The sequence below is a fragment of the Mustela lutreola genome, chromosome 1 (assembly GCF_030435805.1).
Source record: "Mustela lutreola isolate mMusLut2 chromosome 1, mMusLut2.pri, whole genome shotgun sequence".
Lineage (NCBI taxonomy): Eukaryota > Metazoa > Chordata > Mammalia > Carnivora > Mustelidae > Mustela > Mustela lutreola.
In genome coordinates, this window is record NC_081290.1 from 241,623,593 (window position 1) to 241,651,333 (window position 27,741).

A 27,741-nucleotide genomic window follows, 5' to 3' on the forward strand; every position below is an offset into this window, starting at 1 on the left:
CACTAAAGGCTATGGTTTTATTTCCCTATAGGGCATTAACCACTTTGGTATCTAATCTAGCGATCTGATTCTGACATTGTTTTTAGAAAATGCTGGCAGATCCTGATCTCAAATGCTCTCCGTGCCCGCTTGAACTTCTTCCTAGTTCCCCTATGAATGAATCAACTAAGTTTTTGTCCCATGTTCATTTCAATTTGTTTAAGAATCATGTTTTACTTTTTTGAATTGAGAAAATAACTTGTTTGGTTAATGGTGATGGCTTCTGAGGATTGTTTATTACCTGTTTGATACAGATTCTTTCTGGTCCTCAAACCCTAAATGGATAAACTTAGAAATTTGAAAGGAAACGGGCAAGGGAAGTGACTGTCAAGGTCGGCAGGATAAACTGGGTCAGCCGGCTGTCTTGCCTTCTTGAACTTTCTCCTCCTTCACCATTCTTGGACCTGGTTGGCTGAAATGTGAGGCATGCAGCTCAGTCTGGCCACGCATGAAATTCTTAGGCGAGAGAAGCGTTCAAGTCCCAGCTGTGGTGAAGACTTGGGGATGAGAAAATAGAGGAGTTTGCCTCCAGCATTCGAATGGGAACTTAATGTGGGTAGGGACTTTTGTCTGGTTCATGACTGTTTCCCAGGGCCAAGAACATTCTATGGTACATGGTGGACTCTCATTGATATAAGAAGAAGAAAAATGTAATGGATTAAAAAGTCAGAATTCCAGGGTGGGGGAGCCATTAGGGATTTCTTACCTTAAGCTTCTACATGATATAGGAACTTTATATAATGCCCTTGGAGCTCACCAAACTTGACTTGGATGCTTCTGATGAAGGAGAGGTCACAGTATCATCTGAGCCAAGGACTGGGAAGGGTTTCTGTATACTTAGCCAAAAATCTGTGTCTTTGTAATTTTGGAAGTTTCCACGTCCCTCTTAAATCTGCTCCTTTCCAGGCTAAACAATTCCCATTCTCAAGGACATGGTCTTGAGTCTCTACCAATCTGGTAGAATAATAGCCAATATCTAGGAAGCAGTGACCATGTCCCAGGCTTGTTGTCTCAATACTTTATGTGCATCAATTTTAAAAGTTCTTATAACAACGTTGTAAGGTAGGTACTACTATAATATAGGTGAGGACATTGAGGCACAAGGAAATTTTGACACGTATTCAAGGAACCTGATTAGGAAGCGGTCTGGCTGGGATCTGAACCCAGGTAATCTGCCTTTCAACATTTCCAAGTTTCCTATCATATGTGATGCTTGGGGAGGAATGTGTGAGGTTTCAGAGCAGAGGTCAGAAGGACTGTCACCTGGGGCTGATCTTTACTCCCAGATGACAATGGGAGGTGGCATATCCCTCCCCTAGATTGTGCATTGCACCACCTGCGCAACTGCACATGGCAGTCCCATCTGTGCACATGTGAACTTCCCTGGTCTCTCCTTGGCCTCTGTGGCCATGGTAACAGGAGAGATTTTGCTGAGAGCTGCCGGTCGGGGGAAAACATCCCTGGAAATATGTATTGAGGGTCTGATTTGGACCAAGTCTAGGAGATCCAGAGAATCCTCAGGGCCTGTATTTGTCTATAATCCCCTTATGAGGTGTATCTCAAACTCAGGTGAGGTCCCTGAGCTCCTCCTTTTCTCATCCCCTCCATGAGCCAGGGGAGTTCTTAGGGGCCAGGAGATACCTGTGGGAAGGCTTTCCAGTCAGAAGCTCTGCCTTATCACCCACCCCCACTGCTTACCTCCGCACCTGCCTATTTCTGATGGATGGATGAATTCCACCAAGGACACACAGTCCATCTCCGGGAGGACACCATCCTCTCAGGCTCACTGGGCAGACCAGACTCAACAAATCCTACCATAGCCGGGTCCCTACACTGCCCCGTTCTGAGAAATGTGTTTGATCTGAGGTGCGCCTCCAGCCTCCTTGCCTCTGGACACTAACAGCTGTGCACCTCAGCTGCGGGCCTGGTGGGAGAGTGTAACTGGGCCTCCATGTTCCCTGCACAGCCCAGTCACATGACGACTGTGGCTTTGAGAAATGGGGAGGGGGACCCATGTCTTTAAGACTTGCTGCAGATCTACATCAAGAAGCTGATTCATAAAGCACCAAGGGGAGGCAGCTCCCAGCCTTCCTGGCCAAGCACAGCACAGACTCAGCTTCTCAGGCCAGCTGAATTTCGGCAAGGAAGAACTGGAGGTAAGCAGGTAGGGCTAGCACGCCTGGGTCCAGAGCTGGCCAGTCGGGCTTCCTCATTTGCAGAGAAGAAGACAAGCCCAGATGAGACGAATCAGTGCTGCCAGGGACCATTATCGTCATTACCTTTGGGTAGAGGTGTTGACAGAGAGGAGGAATAAGGAAGCCCAGAGGGATGATGGGCTCGATCTGGATGGTGCCTACACAGTGGTCTACAAACGTGGGAATTCATTGAATTGTACACTTCAGATGTGTGTCCTTTAGTGTAAAATCATATCTCAATGAAAGAGTAAAACAAAATAATGGCCCAGGGAGGGCTAAGGTACCACTGCAACTGTGTGGCAAGACCAAGCCTAGAACTCAGGCTTCCTGAAGCTCCCGCCCCTCCACCTGTTTCCCCTACTCCATTGCATTTTTGCTGCCACAGAAAGTCAGGGATGCTCCATTAGTCTATGGGTAGGTTTGACCAGGGCAGGAATCCATGGCACATGGCGCATGAGGTCAGGGAAAGTCAGTCCACTGTGGGCTGGAGCTAGACTCTTGAGGGCATATATACTGACTAAGGCTCAATGCGTAATAATAATAATATAGCACTACAGCAGTATTATTAGCTAACACTCACTGAGCACGTACTATATGCCAGGCACTATTTTAGATATTGGACATGTATTAAATCCCTACAATAACCTTTATGCCCTATACCATCATTAATCTGTATTGTACAGAAAATAAAATAGGTCCACACTTAAAACCTTGACCTTTTCAAAACGTGACAACCAGAGCGTGTCAAAGCTGATACTTGGACGCAGACAATCTGATTCCAGAATCCAGGCTCTTAACCACAGCGCCGACGGCCCCATATTGAATCAGCGGCAGCTGGGAGACTTGGCAGGCTTTGCCCAAGCTGACATCCACCTTCACACAGAGGAAACACTCAACATGTGTCCAGGGGTCCACATAAGCAATAGCCCCATAGATTTCCATAGGGATTTGTTAAAGGCAAGTTCATTCACGGTCTCCTGGGCTGCAAGTATTAACAAGGAGGCAGGGAATTTACAGAAACACCAAACAGCCTGGGCCCCGGCCACCTTGGCCCCATACTCAAGAACAACCTGGGGATTTTCTGAGCTGAAAACTCAGGTGCCCAACTGCATTAGTACTCAGGGAAATGCCAACTAAAACCACAGCGTGGTACTGCCACATCCCTATGTCTATGATTTAGAAATGATACAGATTTGCAGAGAATACTAAACGTTGACAAGGATGTGGAACGGCGAGAACTCTAAAGATACGGTTGGTGGGAGTAAAAATTGATGTAATTAGTTTGGGAGACTGTTTCACTGAATGTTGGTTGACCGGGGCTGTCACAACAAAATGTCACTGGCTGGGTGGCTTAAACAACAGAATGTCATTTTCACACAGATTTGGAAGCTGGGAAGTCCAATATCTAGGTGCTGGTACATTCAGTTTCTAGTGAGAGTTCTTTTCTTAGCTCCTAACGGCCTCCTTCTTGCTGTGTTGTCACATGGCGGGGAGGAGAGGGGAGGGGGAGACACTGAGCTCTCTGTGTCTCTTCTTAGAAGAACACTAATTCCATCAGATCACGGCTCTACCTTTATAACCTTATTTGACCTTAATTGCTTCCGTACTCCAAATGCAGTCCAGATTAGGGCTTCGACATATGAATTTTGGGACGATACAATTCAGTCCGTAGCATTCTGTCCCTGGACCCCCAAGTTCATTTCCCTTTCCCATGTAAAACATACTCGTTTCATCCCAACAGCCCGCAAAGTCTTAAGTCATTCCAGCGTCCACTCTCAAGTCTAAAGTTCAAATATCATCTAAGTATCCTCCAAGTCAGGTGTGTGTGAGGCTCAAGGTGTGATTTATCCTGAGGCAAAATTTCTCTCCATCCGAGAGTCTGTGAAATCAGAGAAAGTGTGTGCTTCCCACATATGATGGCAGGACAGACACAGGCTAGACAGGCACTTTCCAGAAGGGGGACGTTGGAAGGAAAGGGGTGATGGGTCTCAGACTAGTCCAAAACCCAGCAAGGCTAATTCCATGAGATCTCAGCTTGAGAATAACCTTCTTTGTCCTGATGCTCTGCCCTCCAGGTGCACTGGGGTGGCAGCATCACCCCTATGGCTCTGTGGAGTTGCCTGTGCCCTTGGCCCTCTGGGGTGGCCCTGCCCAAGCTGCTCCCTGCTTTGGTCACACTCCTAAGGCATGGAGCAGGGTCATCCTGGCCCACTAAAACCAGAGAGGCAGGCCCACTCTTGCATGAGACCGCCTCGCCCCTGGGGATAACGGGTTGTTGGCAGCACTGATGGTCTCTGAACGGCCCTCAGCATCATTCTTTCCCTTTTTTGAGGAAGAGGGCGTGCTCACAGCTAAATAGCTCTATGTTCCTTGGTGCAGCCACAGCAGCTGGGCCCGCAGAAATGAGGAGTTGGTGGAGATCACAGCAGACAATTGCCGGTTAGTCCCAGCACAGGACGCCGGTGACACACACATCATGATTGCCTTCAGTTGTGTGTTGAGACAAGTGATGACTCTTTTAAACACGTAGTATAATTGCACAAATATACATATCTTCTATACTATCTTTGTAAAAACAAAGCCAAGAAGTCCACCAGCCTGCCTTCATTCTGCCCTGCTCTCTCTTTCCTTCAGGCTGCCAGTCTCTGCTGTTACAAGCCCATCTTGATTTATGGCTTCTGCTGCTGAGATGGCTGACTGAGTCCATGAGTCCCACCATGGTCTCTTAGTCAAATAGTTGTTCAGCTACACTCCGTTTTCTCTTCAGAACAAGCTTTCTCATTTTTTACAGTACGGACCGGCTGAGGCCTCTCCGGCTCTTCAAACTAAGGTTAAATGAGGTCCTCAGGGTAGAGCCCTGATCCAATGGGATTAGTGTCCCTTCAAGAAGAGACACCAGAGAGCTCACTCATTTTCTCTCTCCCTGCTGTGGGAAGACACACAGAGAAGGTAACTATCTGCAAGTCCTCAGAAAGAGCCCTCAACAGAAATCAGATCAGCCAGCACTTTGATTTTGAAATTTCCAGGCACCAGAACGGGGAGCAAATACATTCCCGAGGCGCTATATTACAGCAGTCGCAGGAGACTACTACAGGCAGTGCAAAGTGCACGTTCGAAGCAAACATAGAGCAACCTTCCGACTAGCGATTTGACCCCTAGGTATAAATCCACAAGGAATGGGTGCATACATGCACCAAAAGACAGGAACAAGGATGGTCATAGCAGTAGTATTCTTAATACTCTCAGGTGTCCCATGGCTGAAAATATACTGTCAATATGGTACATTCATAAAATGGAATATTACATAGTAATAAAAATCACAAAAGCAGAACAGAGGCACTTTACAAATATAAAAGTGAAAGAAAGAAGCTAACGTGAGAAAGCGTACACCCTATAGTCCTATTTGTATAAAATTCACAATCAGGCAGTAATGCTCTTTTCCTTGATCTGGGTGCTGGTTATGTGGGCGTGTTTGCTTTGAAAGCTCATGAATCTGTACACCTACCATTTGTCTACTGTCTGTACTTGTGTTAGATGTCAGTAATGAGTTTACATAAAACTAGTCATCCATGAGAAATATCGCAGCATTATAAGGATGGAGAATGAGATGCCGTAGTGTGTGGGGTGGGGATAGTGTGATCTGCTGACCTGTGACCTTCCACTCGGTGCAGCCACAGCAGCTGGGCCCACAGAAATGAGGAGTTGGTGGAGATCACAGCAGACAATTGCCGGTTAGTCCCAGCACAGGACGCCGGTGACACACACATCATGATTGCCTTCAGTTGTGTGTTGAGACAAGTGATGACTCTTTTAAACACGTAGTATAATTGCACAAATATACATATCTTCTATACTATCTTTGTAAAAACATCATTTGCACTGCGGGAGGTAAGATAAGTAAACTCTGAAAATGTTGTCCAATCAGAACAGGTCAGTCTGTGGTGTTCATAGGCAAAGGTTGTCCACTGCACTTTGTTGAAGAGGCCATTTCTCTTGTCTGTGTTTCAGCATCCTCTTTGGATATCTGCAGCCTAGGCTGTGACTGGCTAATTTTTGCTAGGATAACTTATCTTCCTCATAGCTTCCCCACATTCTCCACCAGGAGAAGGTCACCCGGCCTAGAAAAGCTCTTGTGGCTATAAATTTTGGCAGCAGCTGTGATCTACTAAAGGGCAGAGCCCCAAGGCCATAAATGGCATTCTGAGATGTCAGAGAGCTTGGGGGACCCTTGGGTTCCCTCCTGTTAGGGAAGGGCATAGGTGCCCGAAACAGGATTGTGACTTACCCATAGTCTCCCCAAAGAAGGCAGGTGTTCCTCTTTAGGAATTGATCACCTTCCTTGCTCCCCATCCCCGAGGATCCTGGCACAGCAGCATCTGCTATCCCAGACCCCTTCCAGGCAAGGCAGGTAGGACTCTCCCCTTCTCCCCATGAGCATATGGAGGCCCCCGGGCCTAGAGCAGCCGCGAAAGGAGTTTAACCATCCTTCCCCAAGCCGGACAGATATGAGTACACCCCAGCAAGGGGCTCTCTCAGGGAACTCACCTGAGGTGTCATCCCGTGGCAGATGTACACGATGGGAACGTTCTCTGAGTCTGGACCCTGATCGAGACACAAGTCAGTCTTCAGAGAGTTCTGCAGCTGAATGCCAGAGGAGGGGCGGCCACACCAAAGAGAAAGGAGCAGAGAAACAAATGTATTAAATCAGGAGAAGCCAGCATTTCACAGAGACAGGCTCCATTTCCATAATCAACCCAAGGTCCCTTGAATACTGTGCACAGCAACAAGCACCAGCTTTTGCCTGAATAAAGGTGCTGAGGGAAACCCAGCTTTGTGTGAAGGAGAGCTGTTCTCATGTTGTTGAAAGGTAAGCGGAGACAATGTAGGTAAGAATAAAAGATACACACACATAGAAGAGATGCTCAGGGTGCACCCCCCTCCATTTCCACAGGGGTGACACCAGGGCTTCCAATAGTCCCCAGAAAGAAGTCTTTGCTCTGGAAGGTTGGGGGAAGTGGGCAACATGTTTGTTGCTTTCAGGTCTGAGATGTCCTCTGGGACCAGGTCCTCTCTGCCCCACCACAGATTCACAGATCCAGCAGCGGCTGGCCTGGTCCCACTGGTGCCCAGATGACAAGGGTGTTCCAGAGTGGGAGTTCTGGCAGGTGAATAAGAGAGAAGGGAGCCAAGGGAGTAGGAGAAGAGAGAGGTATCTCTTACCCTCACCTGCAGGCACATAGCAAACAACAGAACCAATGCCTTACCATGTCAGGTAAGAAAACCAGTATTCAATGTCCCTTTCTGGCAGAAGCCCACTCCCAGACCTGGAAAGGACAGCTTACAGTCCCCATGGCCCTGCTCACCAGCCACAGCTGAGCAGACCATGGTGGGCACCAGCAGATAGTTTGGAATGAGTTAATACTTCTCTTTCTTTTTCTCCCTCTCCTCCATCCTTCTCTTTCTGGAATGGAAGCATCTCATCATTCTCTTATTCCATGCTAGAACTCTCAGTGAGAGAGTCAATGGTCCATGGGTGGCAGCCGCTAGAATTGTGAGGCCATTTAGATTGGGTCTGGGGGATCTGCTGGGCCAGGTGTAAGCAGAGAAGCCCAGCTGTGGCCAAGGAAGAGATGCAGCATGACGGAATGAGAGACACTGTGCCCCGCTCTGGCTTTGGTGGCTTCCCAATACTAGTGCCCATGCCCAGCTCTACATCAGTTCCTGTGGGCATATGCAAGGAGGTGGCGTTGTTCCCCACCTTAACTTGAGTTTGAGCTAGCTTATATAGCTCTTCTTAGCTTCGAAGCGCTCTGTTTGGAACAGGACAGAGATACTGGAATTCAGGGAAGACCAGGGCAAAGGACCGCAGGTGGGTCATCTATTCGAGGAGGCCAGAGACTGACAGCGGCTGAGCTTCCATGGTCTTGACAACTTGTGGCAGAAGTGCAGGGAACCCAGGGAAGGGATGCAAAACGGCATGATCAGAGGCCCATGTGTGCTCCCAGAATACCCTGTTCTTGATAGGGAAAGGAATAGAGTCAAATCCCTTTCTTGAGCTTTCTCACCTCTACCGGGTGAAGGCACTTCAATCCCAGACTTGTGGTTTGGAGGTTCTGAAGAATTATAAACATGAGCCAGCTCCCAAGGCAGAGGCCTCAGAAACATCCATGCAGCAAATCCTCTTTTGTAAAACAACTATGCGGCTTGGCTTTGGGAGGGAGCCCATATCAATACATTCAGGACTTCTCCTGCAGCCTTCAGAGGAGCGGTTGTCGCATCTAATGCTGAGAGCTGTAATCCATTCGTGAGACCTGCTAACGGCGGTCACAGGGAGAAAGATCCAGAAAGCCCTGATGTCAGCCTTGGCTTTCTGCTGGGTTCTCAAAGCCATCCTCTGGGTGAGGAGGTAGGCGGTGCCTTTCAATAAAGTCCCCCTGACTCTGTCATCCCTCCCCCGTGAAGCAGGTGGTCTTTGATGCTGTCGGGAGAGGCAGGCTGGGATGGAATCCTGGCTCCAGCTGTGTGGTCTTGGACGAAGAACACAACTCCTTCTTGTCTGTTTTCTTCTCTCTAACGTAGGGATAATACCAGTGCCTACCTCACAGGATTGTTAGTGGAGGAGTAAACGCAAGCATATCCACAAGTAGGGAGCACCGGGCCTGACAAACAGCAAATGCACAGTAATTGTTCGCTACTCCTGTGACTGCTATGACCTTGCTGACAGCCACTCAGGGCAACTGGCCGTTATGGCTGCATCTCTGTGCCAGCCACCGCGCCAAGTGCTTGCCGCGTGTCCCCCCACCTCTCCCTCAGAGGAACCTGGCCAGGTCGGCGACATTCTCTCTTTGAAGGATGAGGAACTGTGGCGTAGCCAGAAGGTCTGCCTGGCCTCCTTGTGTGTGATGCCACGCCCGTGGCACGGACCCTTCCCCATGTCGCCCCTCCTTAGGCCTTCTCTTTGTCTGGCTAAATGCGCCTCCTCCTTTGGTTCTCAGCTTCTCTGTCACTCCGGAAGTCTCTCCTGACCCAAGCCTGGGTGTCAGGCCGTGGCCCCGTGGTCTACCAGGGCCTCCATTGATTTTACTGCTGCATTTAGCGTTTTTGGTTCTTGTCCCTTCTTCGAGTGCCTGTCTCCCCCGTCTGACCAGGCTAGGTTTGAGTCTTTCTCATTGTCTCAGACAAGGGCCGGTCCTGGCCCACAGTAGACAGTAAATACACACATGGAATGAATGAACGACGGCAGCGAACACATGAATGGCGTTCCCAAACGAATGACGTCGGGAAGCGGACAGCAGCAAGTTCTTTCCATCGTGCAAATGGTGACAATCCCGAGACTGTGAGAAATGCCCCCTGAGATGGTATGATTACAGCTTTGAAGGTTTTGTAAATGGTTGAGATTACACACAGAGTACGTGGCAAAGCTAACATTGCAGAAGCCGGGTGTGTCTGTTTCTAGATGCTGCTTCATCTCTGCTGTCAGCACTAGAGCTGAGATTGATTCAAGGACCCTGCCTCTTGGACGTGGGGCTCAGGGATCCAGGGGAAACCCATGCCCACACAATGGGGCCCACAGGCCCTTCTGCCCACAGGAGTCATTAATGGAATCTATTAGCGGATAAGTGGCCAGGGCTCTAGACTTGACCCTGACCCCACTGAGAGTCCCAGGAGGTTATTTGACCTGAGCAATATAGTTTGGCCTAAGATGGAAAAGAAAGGGTAGAAAGAAACTCTACCCCTTAGAAGACATCTGGTCTCTGCATTTTAGAATAAAAATAATCACTAGAAAGAATGATTCAGCCTCAGCAAATCCTGCTCTTGCGGCTGTATCCTGCTTTGCCCATCTTCACCCGAGTGCCCCCATTAGGAGTTCATTATGATCCTTGACAAGCAAGCGTGGTTCTGCTCTGTCAGAGCCCGGCCCGTGGAGGAGTCAGAAGGGGCGGGAGGCTGGCTGGGCCCTAAGCAGTGGCTGGCAGATGAACATGGCGTGCCGGGGTGGGGTGGGGGAGGTTGTCAGAGACCTCCGCCAGCCCCAGGGATGGCTAGCCCTGCTCAGCCCTTGGGGATGATGAGAGAGTGGCTTTTCAGCCACTCCGAGTAAAAACAGCTCAAATTATGGACGCAGTCAAATCCATACCACAGCCCTGTATATGCCACTTACTATTTGATCAGCTAAAGGTTTCTGGGTGTGGTGGTAAGAGGGTTCCACGGTAAACCTGTTGTACATGTCATTAAGATGAGACCCTTCTGCTTGGAAGATGAGAATGCTTTGGCCAAGACCCAGAGCTTGAATGGACACACACACACACACACACACACACCCCTCCCCTCTTTAAGTAATAGTTGGTGGCCTGGGCTGAGAAGTTTCCCAGTATCCAGATTACCCCAGCATGAGAAGTAGAGAGGGAAGGGGCCACTAAGGAATTTCCTAAGGAAGTGTCAACTGTGCCATGGAAACTCTTGTGGGAGGATATGACTGCTTCCTAAAGGTTGACCTGTTAGCTGAAATCTGAGGGGGTTGGGGGGATTCCTGGGATCCTGGCTCTGTGCCCTGTAGAACCCTAGGATGTCAGAGTTGGGAGGCCTGCAAAGAACGTGGAGGCCAGTCCGTAGCTAGCATTCTTCTTCCCCTCCTAGGCAGGGGCTCTGCCCATTATATTCCTATGGAGGCAGGCCTTGAACTTGGTTCTGAGCACGGCTTATCCAGGGAAGAGGCCGCAGTTCTTCCTTTGAGTTTCATGCTAGGATATCAAAAAGGTCTGAGGGGATACTCTCCAAAGGGAGGAAGCAGAGTGATATCAGGAGCTGATGTCTTCGGCTCAGTTTCTCTGCTGATGACCTTTGTGAACATGAGAAGAGCACTTTGCCTTTCTGTTTCCTCATCTGTTCCATGATGTCAGTATGTAGTTTTGAGGGCTTATAACTGTCAGCAGAAAAGCTCTATGTGTTCAGGAAGCAAAAACCAGGTGAGGTATCAAAAACCCAATCAGGTATCATTGAAAATACTTCAAGAGTTGAATGATCCTGGGAACATTGGGACAATAGTAGAGATTACCATATTCAAAGCATTTTAACATTAGACAGAACATACAAATTGCCAGGATATATAATATATTTATGTATCTTAGGTATTTTTCTACTTTAGAAGCACAGTATTATTTTGCCTCATTTAACAGAGGAAGAAACCAAGACCCACAGATGTTAAGACACCTGACTGATAAGTGGCTTGGTCAAGATTGGAACCAGGTCTGTCTGGATCCAAACCCTATGCCTTCCATTGGGGTGACTGCTCTGTGCCAATCAACAGGTGGTCCTAAAATATCCCTCAAAATACAGTGAACCCAGGAAGGTTGTATTCCAGAACTCCTTTTCTAGAAGCTATGTGTGTGAGTAGAAATCATAAGCCCTTAGATGGGGGAGGCATGCAGGCTGGTTGCTAGAACCTCAGGCACCCATGCTGGGGGACAGCAGGTGTTCATTATATTATCTTGCCAGTCTACCCTAACTGCAGGTATTTGTTTTATTAAGTAGAACATGAAGGTTTTAGGCTAGAGCTAAATTGCTTAAGACTGTAAAGGAGAGATTTAGAACAAGGGAACAGAGTTTTGAGTTATAACACCAAAGGCTGTCTCTCGTCCACTGGTCTACCAGATGTCCCACATAGGAGGCTGCCTCTCATCTGCTGGTCTACCAGAGGTCCCTACATGGGAGATTGCCTCTAGTTCACTGGTCTACCAGAGGTCCCACATAGGAGGCTGCCTCTAGTCCTCTAGTCTACACATGGGAGGCTGAAGCCTCCTCCTCTCCTTTCCTCTGACCCCACACCTCTGCCTGGCCTTGTTTTCTATGCCTGCATGAAGCCCCAGGGGACCCTTCCTTACCACCCCATAGGCGATGATGTCCGAGTACATCCTCATCTCTGGGTACACACTGACCAGGTACCACCGGAAGGTCTTGCACTGCAGCTGCTTCCTCAGAGCCTTCCTCGCTGTGATGTCCCCGATGTCGATCCCAGAGTCCTGCAAGGGTAAGCAAATGCAGAGCTCCAGGCACCAACAGGACACCGCTTCTCCCCAGATCTCCCCAGGCTCCTGGACACTGTCCAGGCCCAGGCTCCTGGACACTGTCTAGTGAAGGAAGGACGTGGGGACTTAGCTCATTCATTTCCCTGCATTGTACGTAACCCCATGAATGTCCCCACGTGGGCACTGAAACATGAGGGCTGCACGGATGGGGACTATCATCTAAGGCCATTGAAAATAAATGAAAAAAAAGGAAAGAAAAGAAAAGAAAAAGCTGGTGCCCAGGTGTAGGTGAAAGATACTGAAGCATACAGTTGGAGGTTTTTTCTATCTTATGATATGAGACAAGAGGTTCTGAGCTATTAGTGGGAGGAGAGAGAAGGGGGAGAGTTGAAGATGGAGTCATACTAATTCAAATTCTATTCCTAATCATTGTAACAACAAAGGCTTGTCGAACACTCGAGAAGTGCGAGGTTCCGTCCTCCATGAGACCTGCCCCGGGGTTTACATTTATGCACAGTGCCCCATTTGCAAAGAGGTTCTGCGACATCTTGCCTGAAGTCCTACAGCTGATAAAAGGCAGAGCTGAGACTTGAACCCCAGAGCCTGCCCTTCTGCCTCCTAAGACCCAAGTTCTTAGTGTAGAGAGTACTTGGGTCTGTCACTTCCCGGGGATATCAGCAAGGTGGGCCCTAAGCCATCACCATACACCAGACAAGGAGTAGTAATGGAGACATGGAGGTGTCCTTGAGTTAGAGAGAGGGAAAAGTCCCCACATTTCTTGTGGTCCCAGAGCCGAGGGGAGAACACGGAGTCCCTGCATACCAGCCCTGCACCAGGCACAGGACCAGGCAAAGAGGGGCTGAAGCCAGAGCAGAGGACGGCGAGGAGTCTCTGCAGCTGGGAGTCCGATGGGGACTCAGCGACTTCTTAGAGGATGTCTCCACGGAGCCAGGGACCAGCCAGGTCCAGTGGTATCTCACGAGACACTAGCCCAGCATGGAGGGAGGGAACAAAGGGAGATGCGGCTCTCTCTCACTGACGCCTCAGCTCGTGTGCTGGCTGTGGGAACCCCCGGGGCTCTAGGGTCAACTCTGGGGTCAAGTTCTTGGGCTTGGGAAGATAATGAAATGGACATTTGAAGTGTCTGAGAAAAATCAGAAAGAAGGCTGCTGCACATATCTGCCCGTGATTGGAACAAAGTATTTGGTATTAGATCGGGGGGCTCAAGGAACAACCAAGTGTAGATACAGAAGAAATACATTTATTTTTGCCCACCAGAATTTAGGCAATATAAAAATACAAAAATTTGAACCTGCTACGGCCCAAGGGTTCAGGTTTCAGACTGCAAAGGTACAATGCCAGTGAGGAACTTCCTTCTGAGGACATCTTGATGACCTCACCTATGACTTGCCTACTCCTCAGCTCCCGCCCAGAGCCCTCCCAGCAACTATTTGGCTTTTCTCTGCTGGATTCAGGAAACGTGTTTGACTGATCTCCATGCCCTGACCTACTGCTGAGCTGAGCTATGGATGAGACTAGGTTGAGAATGTTTGAGTCTCGAATGTAGCAATAAATGTGACCTACTCACTCCCTCCACCCCTTACCCCAAGGGATCTGTTAAGTTTTAGCTTTTTGAACTTCTCTGCACCTTATCCTTATCTCGCAAACCTATTTGCCAGGGCCCAGGCCTTCCCTCTTCACGGTATAATTGCCTTTACATGAAAACAAACACTGTGTCTCAGTTTTTATGGGAAGCCACTAGAAGCTAGAAGAACCTGTCCCTGGAAGGCCTCTGTGTTTTCTTAAATTCTGGGTTCCCATGGGAAAAATTTCTTTCTATGCTCAGGATCAAGGGGCAGTTTGTCTCTCTCCCTATGACTTTATGGAAGGTGGGAGAACGATCCACCAGGGGTCCATTTCCACTTTAACTTCTAGGAGACTCTAGGACCAGAGCTTTGCTCAACTTATATTTCTGGTTATCATGGCCCTTTTCCCTTCCTATTCATTAGTTGACTTTTGCCTTGTTGTTTTAATGGTTCAGCGTCTATACCGTGTATTTACTATAAATTGCATCAAACTCTTTTCAGATTGGGGTTAGAAATTGAAAAATAAGCAAACATTCTCAGAGAGGGTCATGTTGGCCCTTATTATTTAAAAAGAAAACAACAACAACAAAACACAAAACACATTTTCCCCCTTTGCCAAATACTCAGTGGGTTGAATAGTGAGCGTCTCCTGCAAAATTCGTGTCTACCTAGAACCTATGAATGTGGTCTTATTTGGAAATAGGATCATTGCAGGTGGAATTTAGATCTGTGGATGAAATCAGTTGGGTTTGGGGTGAGCTCTAAATGCAATGACTGGTTATTTATAAATCAGAGGAGAAGGTTTGGACACACAGAGATATAGAGACGAGGGCCAAGATTGGAGTGATGCATTTACAAACCAAGGAATGACAGGAGCCACCAAAGCTGGAAGAGACAAGAAATATCCTCTTCTAGAGCCTTCTGAGGGAGCACAGTGTCACCAGCCCCTTAATGTTGGGCTTCTGGGCTCCAGAACTGTGAGAGAATCAAATTCTGTTGTTGAAAGCCACTCGATGTGTGGCAATGGGTTATGGCAGCCCTTGGAATCGAAAACACTCAGCCACAAAAAAAGCTGTATTCCTAGGGCACCTGGGTGGCTCAGTTGGTTAAAGTGGCTGCCTTCAGCTTGGGTCATGATCCCAGAGTCCTGGGATCAAGCCCCACGATGGGCTCCTTGTTTGGTGGGAAGCCTGCTTCTTCCTTTCCCCCTGCCTACCGTTCTGCCTACTTGTGCTCTCTATCTCTGTATCAAATAAATATGTAAAATATTGAATTTTTTTTTTTTTTTTAAAAAGCTATATTCCTGCCTGTGTGTGTGGCCACATGCACAATCTCTTTTACAGCCAAACCCGAAGAAGGACTGTCAGCTCCCCACCATCACCCAGCCTGTCTTTGGGCAAGAGGAAGCAGGGATGGGCCTAGAGTTCCCGAACCCCGGGTAAGAAAGCACTGATGCTTTGCTGCAGGCTGACTTTCTGTTTGTTGATGAGCAAACTGATTTTTCAATCAAAGCAGACGGGATCCCAGAGCTGGCAGCTCTTCCCACCTTCCAAAAGCTTGGGACTGAACGTGGTGAGGAAGCAGGTGGGAGAAGCAGCTCTGGGTGGTACACAGTCTCGGGAGGACTCAGCACAGAAGGCAAGCGGGGAGGATGGCGACTCGGCAAGGGCATTTTAAAGCTGGGGTGGGAAGGCCCGGGTGTAAACAAGGCCAGCCACAGCAAGAGCTAATACTTAGCTGGTGACTTTGCTATGGGTCAAGCACCGATCCAAGTCTTTACATAGACTAACTTACCTAATTCTCAAGGCAGCCACTGGGCAGGGTCGAAGGGATCCAGCTCCCTACCTACAGCTAGGATGCTGCAGGCAAAGGGGAAATCAATAGGCAAATGTCCTTGTGGTTGAGCACAAGGTACTGGGACAGCACCCCATCAAGGGCAGCTGGGGACACTCTTAGGGAAAACACAGGGGGTGGGTGTTGTAGCATCCACACTTCCTCCCTCTTCTTTCTTTGTCAGTTCATCTTCAGTATGTGTCAGGTGTTGTCTTAAGCTCTCTGCATACTAACAGGAAGAAGATGCAGACTTTGCCTGAAAGGAAGATCTGGAAGATCCAGACAAGTCAACAGTCTCTCTGCACACAGTGTGCAGAGAGGGAAGCTGAGGGAGAGCTGCCCTATGGGGCAGCCAGGATGGGGGGGGGGGCAGTGGAAGAAGTGAGGGTGAGCAGTCTCGGAAGGCTTCCTAGAGTAGATGATGCTCAAGGTGAATTTGGAAGGACTAGCAGGATGAGCTAAACTAGTATTACTCAAACTTGGCAGTCCCAAACCACCACCCAGAAAGTTTTTAATGGATTCTGGCACCACTAGGCATCTACTCATCAGAATCTCTAAGGATGAGACCCAGAAGCAGTACATTTAAAGCTCTTCAAGTCATTCTGATGCAGTTGGTCTGCAGATGCGCTTTTAGGAGTTACTGACCAAAGGAGAAAGGAATGGCACATACTGCCAGCAGATCCATTTGTTAATAAAGCATCAGCGAGGCTTTCCTGAGCCCTGACCACATGCCTGCCTTGTGCGAGGCCTGCTGGCACAAAAGGGAAGAACACGATCTGTCCCCAGAAAGCCTCTAGTCTCAGGCGGTAGTTCCCAGCCCTGGACGGACATTAGAATCCCTGAAGAGCTTTCCAAAAAATGATCCCTGGTCCCCTTCCAAACCAATTAAGTCATAATCTCTGGGGCTAGAGCACAAGGGATTTTAAAGTTCTGCCAGATTTGAGAGCCCCTGGTTTAATGAGAGAGAGAGAGAGAGAGACTTTTATACAACAGAACATTCTTTTACACAGCAATGATGCAATGACAGAGGCATGCAGGCAAAGGGGGCATTTTCTCCCACTGAGGCTGACTTCCTAGAGGAGGGGTCTCGGCTCCGGGTCTAACTCGGTGAAGGTGGAGGCTGGGAAGAGGCCGAGGGTAGGGAATGCATGCAGCGAGGACAAGATGCGCAAAAGCACGGAGGGCAGAAACAGTGCGGAGCGGACGCGTGCGTTCTCTCTGGCTGTGCTGTCCGAGGAGCTCCGGGACAGGACGGGGGGAAGAGGGGGCTAGAGGCGGCAGTGGAGAAAGCACGTCACACAACAGGCTTAATGCCTGAACTTGTGCACCGTGGAGAGTCCTTTAAAGATTTTAAGCAGGGCAATGACGTGGTCCCTGTGAGGTTCTTTGTTTGTTTTTTGTTTTTTAAAGATAACTTTGGGTAGTACAGAGGATAGATTTGAAGGGGATAAGGCTTGAGCCAGGGAAACCAGCCCAAAGCGCTCACAGAGGAAGAGACAAGGCTTGAACTCAGACGTGATGGGGTTGGGAAAGGACAGGATAGGGCTCGGTGATGGGCTGGGAATGCGGCTTGAGGGAAAGAAAGATCAAAGGAAGATGCCCAGTTTCAAGCTCGTGGATTTGGGCAGATAGATGGTGGTACCCCAAACCGTGGTGGGGAGGGAGAACAGGAGCAGCTCTGGGGGTGGGGGGAGGATGTTCTCTGTTTTGGCAGACTCAAGTGCTCAAGGGAGCACCCAGGAGATGTGCAGCTGTAGGTCTGAAGCTGAAGGCACAAGTCAGGGCTGCAGATCTTAGTTCGGAAGTCATCAACAGATAAAAGCACCCAGGAACAGAAGGGGCCACCAGGGAGATGAGGTTTAATGAAAGCAGTTGGCCAAGGATGGATCCCTGGGTGCACGTAAGCATCTGAGGGAGGTGAGAGTTGCCCACAAGGAAATTAAGAGCAATCAGAGGAAGATGGGGGTGTACTGGGCTGTGGCACCATGGAGCCAAGTGAGTACAGAGTTTCAAATGTGGGAATCTTGGAGCTTAAAGACTTTAAAATGTCCATTAAGCCGTTAGGATGCTTTGTCACAAGCAGTTTGGGTGCAGTACTGAGACTTCAGAAGTGAATGGAAGGGAAAAGATGACCCTTTCCAGAAACCCGAGAAGAGGTAGGAGAGGGAATCTGGACAAAGCAGGGAATGTGGGGCGGGCGGGGGTAGGGACAAGGGATAGACTTTTAGAAAACACACTGACCTCTTCCTTTTCCACCTGAGGCTTTATGCTGGACCCTCCCACCCCTCACCTGCTTTTCTTGAGTTCACTCCCCTCTCCTCCCACCCGTCTGACTGGGTTTGAACTACCCCTCTGAGGAGTCACAGATGCACACTGAGTTTCATCATTCTCCAATTACTTTTCTCACTTGGTTCTCTGCCATTCATTGGATTTACTGTCCATTTCCACATTCCATTTCTGGCAGCAGCAATGAGGGGAGAAGTCTAAAAGGTTTGCAGCTTTGGGGTGCGGAGAGAAGGTAGTTGGAGTACGGACAGGGCTCTGCTAAGGGACTGGGGATCTACGGTGCTTTATTGCTAGGTTCCTGGGGGACTTTTCAAGCGTTCTTAACGTTTTGCTATCAGAGGACACCCACAGAGGCACTCAGCATGTTCCCCAGAATACTGTGATCCAACGCCCACAGCCACAGATGGGTCCAGAAGGCACTGCTGTTTCCCTAGAAACACTCCCACTGTCAGGGATGCAATCCTGGGGCTGGTTCATCAGGGTTGCCCGCACCCTGGCTGGTACTTCTTGGCTCTTCATTCTTCTCTCTGCTGCTGAAATGTCACAGGTTGTGGGCGTATATGTCCCAATGCAAGCTTCCTCCCCCATGATGGTGATGGGGATGGGGAGCTGCCTAAAAGCCCCCACCCATGGCCCAGCCTATTTTCTCAGTCACTCAGCCAGAGCGACATTAGCTGGGTGGAGGGATCAGGGAACGGGGCCTTCATATGGAAACTTCAGGCAAAAATCAACCATTTCCCTATTAGGAAGAAAGAACTAAAGCTTTTTAAAGGACTCCCAAGGGGAAAGAAGGAGGTCATGCAGTCAACAGCTGTGTCAGATAGACACTGCAACATAAGCAATGATCTCCAGGCAGGCAGGCTGGTGAGCAGGTGGGGGTCCCGTGGCTGGCATCTGTTGGGTTCTCCCAACTCAGTGGTCCAAGGTCATTTCCATATGACACATGGCAAGGCTGAACAAATCTACTAAAGAAATATTGCTTTTTCTTGGGCACTCCGTAAGTGTTAGTGACAAGAGGGATAGAGGACAGTGGCAGGCAACAATGAGATCCTGTAAAGGTTAGAAAGAGCTGAAAAGTGTCCAGAACAGTTCCCTTCTCCCTCCTGAGGATCCTTAAGGGGGTGTATCCCCTCCCCAGGCATGTGGGTCAAGATATCTCAAAGCCATGTGGACATTCCTTAGTGCTCTGGTCAAAGGTTCCATGGAGAAGCCTGAATTCACTCTACAGGGAGATTAAGGTGTGTTTTGTGAATTCTGGTAATTTCTGGTATATTTATATAGCAGAGAAGCTGAGGACCTGGGAACATGAGTTAAACTTATAACCATCTGCTCCAACATGCTCATTTATTTATTTAAAAAAGATTTTATTTATTTATTTGAGAGAGAGAGAGAGAGAATAAGCACGAGCGGGGGGTAGGGGCAGAGGGAAGAGCGAGAAGCAGACTCCTCACTGCGTACAGAGACTGATGTGGGGCTCAATCCTAGGACCCTAAGACCGTGACCTGAGATCATGACCTGAGCCAAAATCACACATCCAACTGACTGAGTCTCCCAGGCACCCCCAATATTCTCACTTAAAATGAGGGTACTGATGGGGCACCTGGGTGAGACCGTTGGTTACGCGTCTATCTGACTCTTGGTTTTGTCTCAGGTTGTGATGTCAGGAGTCGTGGGATCGGGTCCGCATCGGGCTCTGCCCTCAGCGTGGAGTCTGCTTGGGTTTCTCTTCTGCCCCTCCCCCACTGCCTGCACTCTCTCTAAAATAAATAAATCACACACATACAAAATATGAGGATACTGAAGTCAGGAGAGAAGTCTTCCTTTAAGCACGCTGCCCAGGGACAGGCGTGGGGAGACACAGCTTAGTGTCTCACGGTCAGCCTCTTTTCTTCCACATGTGCTATCTTCTGGGGCAGAGAAGCTACTCTAGCATGGATCACAAGACTCTGGTTGATCCATGGGAAGAAGGGTTTAGACCCATATTTTTTGTTTTTGTGTCCCCCCCACACCCACGCAAATCCCGAAACCCTATCCCCACAAGGGCTTCCTACCTCCTGGGGTATGTTCCAGGCCATGTAGACATGGCTTTTAAACTCATCCATCCAGACTTCAGCCACCCTAAGGGCATTCCTGCGGACATGGGCCGTGAGGTCCTCGGTGTAGGGCTTGTGGGCTCGCTCGATGTGGGCAATCCGGGAGCAAGGCAGGACCTCCACGCTGCCGCCACACTGCCACACCTGTAGGGGATGCAAGAGCCACTCATCAGTGTCCAGATCTGACTCTAAGCCACTAAACCAGACCAGCCTGAGCACGGACTGCTCCAGCTCTCTCCACCTTGTCTCTCAGGCCACGGTCGGCAAAGGCAGTGAGCTCCACCTTATTTCTACTCCTCTAACAGGAAGAGGATTGAGTCTGTTTGTATCTTGTTTCTTGTTGCCATGGATTTACCAGCAAAGAATTAATGTGCTTTCTCTTCCCATTCCTTCTACTGTGCAAAGAAGAGATTAAACATTTTTGTGAACAAAGATCTGGATTCTCCTTGCCCCTGGTGAAGAAGTTAACAAAAATCTTCAGAATGGTCTCTGCTGCTGTGCTTGACATAGAAGAAGCAGCAGAGGGAGATAGCATCAGAGGGGGAGAGATACAAAGAAGGGAATCATGCAAAGCTTCTCATTGACTTCAGTGACTAAGAGCTTGGACTAGATGTAATTGGATTCAAAAGAAAATAGAGAAAAATGATCTTCTATTCTAAGTGTCAAGGGACAGTGTCTCAGAGGTCTTTCCATGATCATTCCAGCTATTCTGAACTTTGAATGTTCTGGAACATGCGTGTCCTTTTGTGCCCTTGGGCTTTTTTGCCCATTCTATGTGTCATTTTATTTATTTTTTTATTTTTTTGTTTTTTTGTTTTTTTTTTTTTTTGTTTTTTACCCTGGACAAGGATTCATTTTTTTTTTTTTTAAATTTTTTATTTTTTATAAACATATATTTTTATCCCCAGGGGTACAGGTCTGTGAATCACCAGGTTTACACACTTCACAGCACTCACCAAATCACATACCCTCCCCAATGTCCATAATCCCACCCCCTTCTCCCAAACCCCCTCCCCCCGGCAACCCTCAGTTTGTTTTGTGAGATTAAGAGTCACTTATGGTTTGTCTCCCTCCCAATCCCATCTTGTTTCATTTATTCTTCTACCCACTTAAGCCTCCATGTTGCATCACCACTTCCTCATATCAGGGAGATCATATGATAGTTGTCTTTCTCTGCTTGACTTATTTCGCTAAGCATGATACGCTCTAGTTCCATCCATGTTGTTGCAAATGGCAAGATTTCATTTCTTTTGATGGCTGCATAGTATTCCATTGTGTATATATACCACATCTTCTTGATCCATTCATCTGTTGATGGACATCTAGGTTCTTTCCATAGTTTGGCTATTGTGGACATTGCTGCTATAAACATTCGGGTGCATGTGTCCCTTTGGATCACTACGTTTGTATCTTTAGGGTAAATACCCAATAGTGCAATTGCTGGGTCATAGGGCAGTTCTATTTTCAACATTTTGAGGAACCTCCATGCTGTTTTCCAGAGTGGCTGCACCAGCTTGCATTCCCACCAACAGTGTAGGAGGGTTCCCCTTTCTCCGCATCCTCGCCAGCATCTGTCATTTCCTGACTTGTTGATTTTAGCCATTCTGACTGGTGTGAGGTGATATCTCATTGTGGTTTTGATTTGTATTTCCCTGATGCCGAGTGATATGGAGCACTTTTTCATGTGTCTGTTGGCCATCTGGATGTCTTCTTTGCAGAAATGTCTGTTCATGTCTTCTGCCCATTTCTTGATTGGATTATTTGTTCTTTGGGTGTTGAGTTTGCTAAGTTCTTTATAGATTCTGGACACTAGTCCTTTATCTGATATGTCGTTTGCAAATATCTTCTCCCATTCTGTCAGTTGTCTTTTGATTTTGTTAACTGTTTCCTTTGCTGTGCAAAAGCTTTTGATCTTGATGAAATCCCAGTAGTTCATTTTTTCCCTTGCTTCCCTTGCTTTAACAATTCTATGTGTCATTTTAGAATGCCACTCCTTCTCCAGCTGAAAAAATATCATCTCTCAAGATCTTGGCCCTATGACCTCTCTGTTGTGGGGTCTTTGTGCAGTTCCTGGGGGCAGAGCCAATTGCTCCCTCCTCTGGTCTCCAAAGCTCTCATGACTTCCTGCTTACCTGTGAATCTCCCTCTCTTCCTCACTCCGTGCTCCCAGATGGAAGAACAGTATCTCACTTAGTTCTTGTCTCCTAACAAGTTCTTGTCACTTAGTAGCTTAGTTCTTGTCACCTAACAAAAGGCCTGGTACATAAAAGTACTTTGTAAGTCCTTATTGAATAACTATATGGCTGATGGTGTTTAATCACTCAATCAATAAGTGATCAATGCTTAATAAATGTGGGATGAATCTGAAACACTGGGCCAGAGCTGATGAATGAGGCTTCTGGGGGAACACAATCATCATCTCTGGGTGGACAGCAGAGGTCACTTGTCAGGTACTCTCAGCTGGACAATGTGGTAGAGAATGTTCACACTTATAACATGTATCCATCAACGACCATAGGACTTCATCCAAGATAAAGTCAGCTTTGTTTTCTCTTTCTGTTTTTTATTCAAGTATAGTTAGCACACAGTGTCTTGTTAGTTTCAGGTGTGCACTGTAATGATTCAACAATTCTATACACTTCTCAGTGTTCATCAAGATAAGTATACTCTAAGGTCAGCTCTGGATTTTACTTAATTACCCCCTGAGTTAGGAAGAGAATGCCTTCTCTTCCGCCTGTCTGTTTCATACCAGTTGTCTAGTTGCTCTGGGTGGTCAGAGTCAGAAGGCAACGGATCACTTTTCCATTTTCTGAGCTTGTCTTGCATTTAGTATAATATTTAGAGCGAATGGAAAGGAAACAAGCATTCCCACTGGGTGTCTGCCGTGTGCCAGGTACTGGACTGTGCCTGTGGGCAGGTGGCACACTGTAGTGGTTATGAGGAGAGGACTTGGAACCAGAATCCTTGAATTTAAATCCTGGCTCTGTTTCATGCTAGCTGCATGACCTTGGGTGAGTCACTCCATCTTGCTGTGTTTCAGTTCCCTCCTCTCAAATGGGGATTATAATAGTGCCTCTCTCATGAGGCTACTGAGGAAATTAAAGTGATTATATAGAGAGTGCTTAGGAAAATGCCTTGGACATAAGAAGCATGCCATCAGCTCAGCTGTTACTATACAAACTGTATTCCGCAGGATCTTCAGAATAACCCTGTGAGGGAGTGGTTGATGTCTCCAGCTCCAAATGGGGAAACTGAGACTAAAGGCTATCCCGTGGCCAAGGCCACACAGCTGGTACTGAAGGGAAAAGGATCTGTTTGAGCCCCACGGAAGCTCACCAAAGAGAGGAAGCCATGGAAAGCTGTGCACGTTCATGTCCATGACCTATATGTTCTGGGGACCTTGTTGACTTCCAATTCACTGGGCTTAGATTGGCAATGAGAGCCTGTGAATACTGTGAATACGTTATTGACAACACAAAGAGTCGGGGTAATTATTCTTTGCAACTGGAACGGAGGCTATCACTTGGCGTATTTCAGCAACACAGCACAGACCACGACTCGTAACAAAGCTCTTTTATTACAAGACCTGTTTCTCAAAGAGCCGGTTCACCATTTCACGTTAGAGTGGGCGCCTCAGCCGTGCTTTTGATCAGAAGGGTGGTGGCCGCATGTCCCATCCACCCTGAGTGCACAGTCAAAGGAGCGGTGTGATCTCAGTGGCGGGCTCTCAAACCCACTCGTTTTCCTTCATTATGGCCACGGCCCTTGTCCAGGATGCTGTCATGGCTCATCTGGACCCTGCAACAACTGATCTCCCTCCTGCCTTCCTCCTCCAGTCTCTTCTCCTCCCAGCAGCCAGAGCAATCTTTGGAAGGTATAAAGGGGATCATGCCCCCCCCCCCTGTACATTACCAGCACAACCCCAAGGCTCCTGAGGCTCCTGGGTTCTGTCCTTGCTCAGCCCCCTCCACCCAGGGCTTGCTTCCCCATTCACTCCATGTCACATCATGCTGACCGTTCTCACCCCCCTCCAGCATGCTGGGCTTCTGCACACAGAATTACGTACTCCCCTGCCCAGGCTCTCCTTCAGACATGGGCCAAACAGTGCCCAGGACAGATCACCGGTTTCCCGCAGAGGTGGGGCTGGGCTGGGGGGGAGGACATAGTATTTGAAAACACTGCGTTGGAGCCAGTGAGAATTAAATTCAAATATTGTGCTTCTGGCCCCGCTGCTGCGCCACCTTCGGCAGGCGACTTCTCCGCCTGAGCCTCAATGTTGTCCTGGGGAGGAGGGGGATGTGTTCATGCGTTCAACCCAGGGTCTGCTTCAGTCTGAGCACCAGCAGTCAAGAGGGTAGGGGCAGGACACCTGAGCCCATTCTGTCCCCGCTGTGCACCTGCTGAGGGGCGACTTTGGGCCACTTAACCTCTTGTCTATGAAACATGCACAGCAGAAGTCATTTCCGCACAGGGCTGTGGGCTCAGGAAGCCCCCGTGTATGCTATTATTTTCTGAAAACCTTATAATTGCTGCTCTTTAGCTCTCCTGGACACCCGCCTTCTGGGAAAAATGTAACTGCAGAGGACTCCCATGTCTGGCTGAGCCCACCAGACAAGAGACAGGCTGTCTTCCAGAGTGACTGGCTCAGTGTGGAGCAGCGCACCAGGCTCCTCCCCAGAGACTGAGAGCCTTTGTTAACCTAGAGGTCATCAATGGAGAAGATGATGGCATCTGCCTAGACGGCAGCCTTTGGGTTCCCAGTGGTCTCTGGGGACAGGAGCAGAAGATGTAGACCCAGCAGGTTTGGCCCGCCACCTCTGGACCCTGCCCAGTGACACTGAGAAAAACAAGAGGAAGCCCACGTTCTCTGATCCTCAGATGATGAGCGGCTCTGGGGACCAATGACTCGATGCAGAGAGATTCTCAAGTCCTCCCTACAGGGGATCTCAGAGACCCTCTCATGGATGGTAGGCAAAGAAATAGGAAAGAAAATCACTGGCATTTGGACCTTGTGGAAGATGATATCATGAAACTTCCGTGGAGGCGTGGGTGGGACAGGGGATGAGGAAAGGAGTGAAGGGGAGCTGTGCCTGGGACACGTCACAGTTGGCAGGAGGTAGAAAGACCTAAACCAGAAGGAGGCTACAGACAGGAAGGATTATGCCAGAGAAGCAGGGCCACTGGATGGAGGCCAAAGATGTGGGAGACAGGCTTAGCCTGGCAAGTTCCAGTGGGTGAGGGTGCCAAAGGAGGGAGGGCCGGGAAGGTGGGCACCAAAGACATGGCCAAGAAATGAAGGTCAAGGGTTAGTAACCAAGAAAGCTGATGAGGTCACTTCATCAGGAAGCACCTACAAGATAGAGAGCTTGATTTTTACATGGGGGACATGTGAGCCTGGCTTGGTAGAATAAGTGAGGCCCGTGCTCGGTCCTACAGGCACTGGGGACACCTGACACCCCTACAGCCCTGGATGTAGGCTGGATCTTGTGGCTCCTGGATGGGCACTGGGAAATAGATTTCTTGACCACATCAAATTCTCTCCTGTCTCTGTGCCTTTGCTCCTGCTATTTCCATCTTTCTGGAACAATCCCCCCCCACCACCACCACTTGTCATCCAGCTCAAATATTACCTTCTCTGACCACCCATTAGGTTCCCCTCAGAATACTTACGGGGCCCCACCCTTTCTCTCAGTAACACTTACTCACAACACTTCCATTTAGGTATTTACTCTTTTGATGTCTTTCTCCTGCTTCCTGCTAGACTATAAGCTCCCGGAAGACAAGGATCACATTGCATACACCAGCCCCAGGCATTTAGTTTACATCCAATAGCCATTACTTCACTGAGTGACTGCTGCAATCCGAGAGTCCCAGGCTTTCACGGACTACGGAAAGGCAGTTTTAACTCGCTCAGCTAGATCCCCTAATAAAGGCCATAAGCATAAAATGTGGCCAGATTTTACCAAACACAATGACTTCCTTCAAATCCTAGCGGTTTTTCAGCAAAGCTCTGACATTTAAGTGCACGCCGCTGTAACCGGAGAGAGTCACTTTGTCTGCAGAGCTTAAATTAACGTTGTAAAACCTGGCGAGTCATCAAATGAGCATGGTGGAAAGCAGGCCGCTTCATCTTGTGGAACCCCGAACTCCCTGCAGAGAGAGCCCTCAACCTGGCCAGTGCTTGTGTACATCCGCAGAGGAGTCCTTCGGCTTTCTCCCAGGTGGGGCCAAGAACTGGAAGTAGACTATGTAGATGGTAAACAGCAGTCACCCAGTGCAGAGGAAAGTCTCACTCAACTCCAGCTCTTCCCAGAGAGCTCTAACCCTATTATTGTTTCCAGAAAGGCTTGGAACATCCACGTGGGAACCATCAGGGAAGACAGGTCTTGGGGGCTGATGGAGAGGGTTTGAATCCTGCCTCTGTCACACATTAGCCTTTGACTTGAACCTGTCTTTGGATGTCAGTGGCCTTTTTTGGGGGATCATGATGCCCTGGCAGGTTTAAGCGAGATGCTCTATGAAAAGCTCCCACTAGCAAAGACAGGCATGTGGTGGGTTCTTAGGGAAGGTCAGGTTCCTTTCCCTTTCCAGGACTGGTTGCTGCTGGTATAAGGTCAGGTCAAAAGATCTGCATTTATATTCTGTTTGCCACTTAGCTAAACAAGCCCATTTCCCTCCTAAGCTTCAAATTTCTTCTAGCTGCCAAATGGAGGAACTGAACTCAATGAGGTGATCGATTCCATCTACTTCTCCCATTCTGTGATTCTACGTTTCCTTGCCGGTTTGAGACATGACTGGCAGAGTCAGAAATCAGAAGTTGTAAAACGGGGAAACACTGGAGGCAAAGCAACAGGGAACAGTTTGACCCTTTCTCCCACACAGGGACTCCTGATCACTCTGTAGTCTATGTCAAGGACAGCAAATAATACTTCCATGTTCAATCCATTGGCTTGTTAATGTCCTCCTGAAGCACTGTGTTGAGAAGGATTCTGAGGCTCTGAATCCTTCTGAGAAGGATTCTTTGGGCTCCATGGAAAAGGATGCCACAATTCATTAGTAATGTTTACTCTAGGCAAGGAATCGGGAGTGGCGGCATCTCAGCCTTGTATTTCAGAGTCGTGAATCCCAGGTTCCTGCATCCTGTCCAGCTTTTTATCTCCTCATGACTTTTAATGATCTCTTTGCTGTTGGAAAAATGTTCCCAGTCTTCCTTTAGTCTAGAAAGCCTCTTTCCTGCTCTCCATCCACCCAAAGCCAGCTGGGCCCAGCTCCTCCAAACTCCTGAAACACATGATTTGTACCACTCATGGGGTCCGTATTTCTTGGCTCACATTGTTAATTATCTTTTTATGTGTAACTGTCTCGCCTAAGTTGGCTGTGAAATGTTGAGACAGAGTAGAAAGCCAAACCAGGCAAGCTGGGGGAAGGAAGACGAGGAGGATGGAGGTTTAGACCAAGGCCTGGGAATAGCTGGCAGAAGACCAGAAACTCATTCGCAGGGTGGTGGTGGGGTCAGAAATGCAGGCGAACAAAGATGCCGACCAGGACCGCTGACTAGGGCCATGCAGGTCTCCTTCCCTGGGCATCCTTCCATTCTGTGTTTGGGGCCCCTTGCTCACCTCACCCTAGGTCCAGTCCTGCATGGGGGTGAGAAGGGAAGAGAGGTCAGGTCTAGGCCAAGCTA

General features: G+C 48.6%; 1 protein-coding gene across 3 annotated transcripts in view; it reads right to left on the reverse strand.

The window, feature by feature from the left end:
• GALNT18 (polypeptide N-acetylgalactosaminyltransferase 18) overlaps nucleotides 1–27,741 on the reverse strand; it is a 353,102-nt gene that overhangs the window by 48,197 nt on the left and 277,164 nt on the right. For all 3 annotated transcript variants that reach the window (XM_059136267.1, XM_059136258.1, XM_059136271.1), the window contains exons 7-9: nucleotides 20,016–20,201; nucleotides 12,116–12,253; nucleotides 6,780–6,875 (exon numbers count right to left, since the gene is read on the reverse strand). In XM_059136267.1, coding sequence (XP_058992250.1) covers nucleotides 6,780–6,875; nucleotides 12,116–12,253; nucleotides 20,016–20,201 — 420 coding nt within the window. The remainder of the gene's footprint in view (nucleotides 1–6,779; nucleotides 6,876–12,115; nucleotides 12,254–20,015; nucleotides 20,202–27,741) is intronic.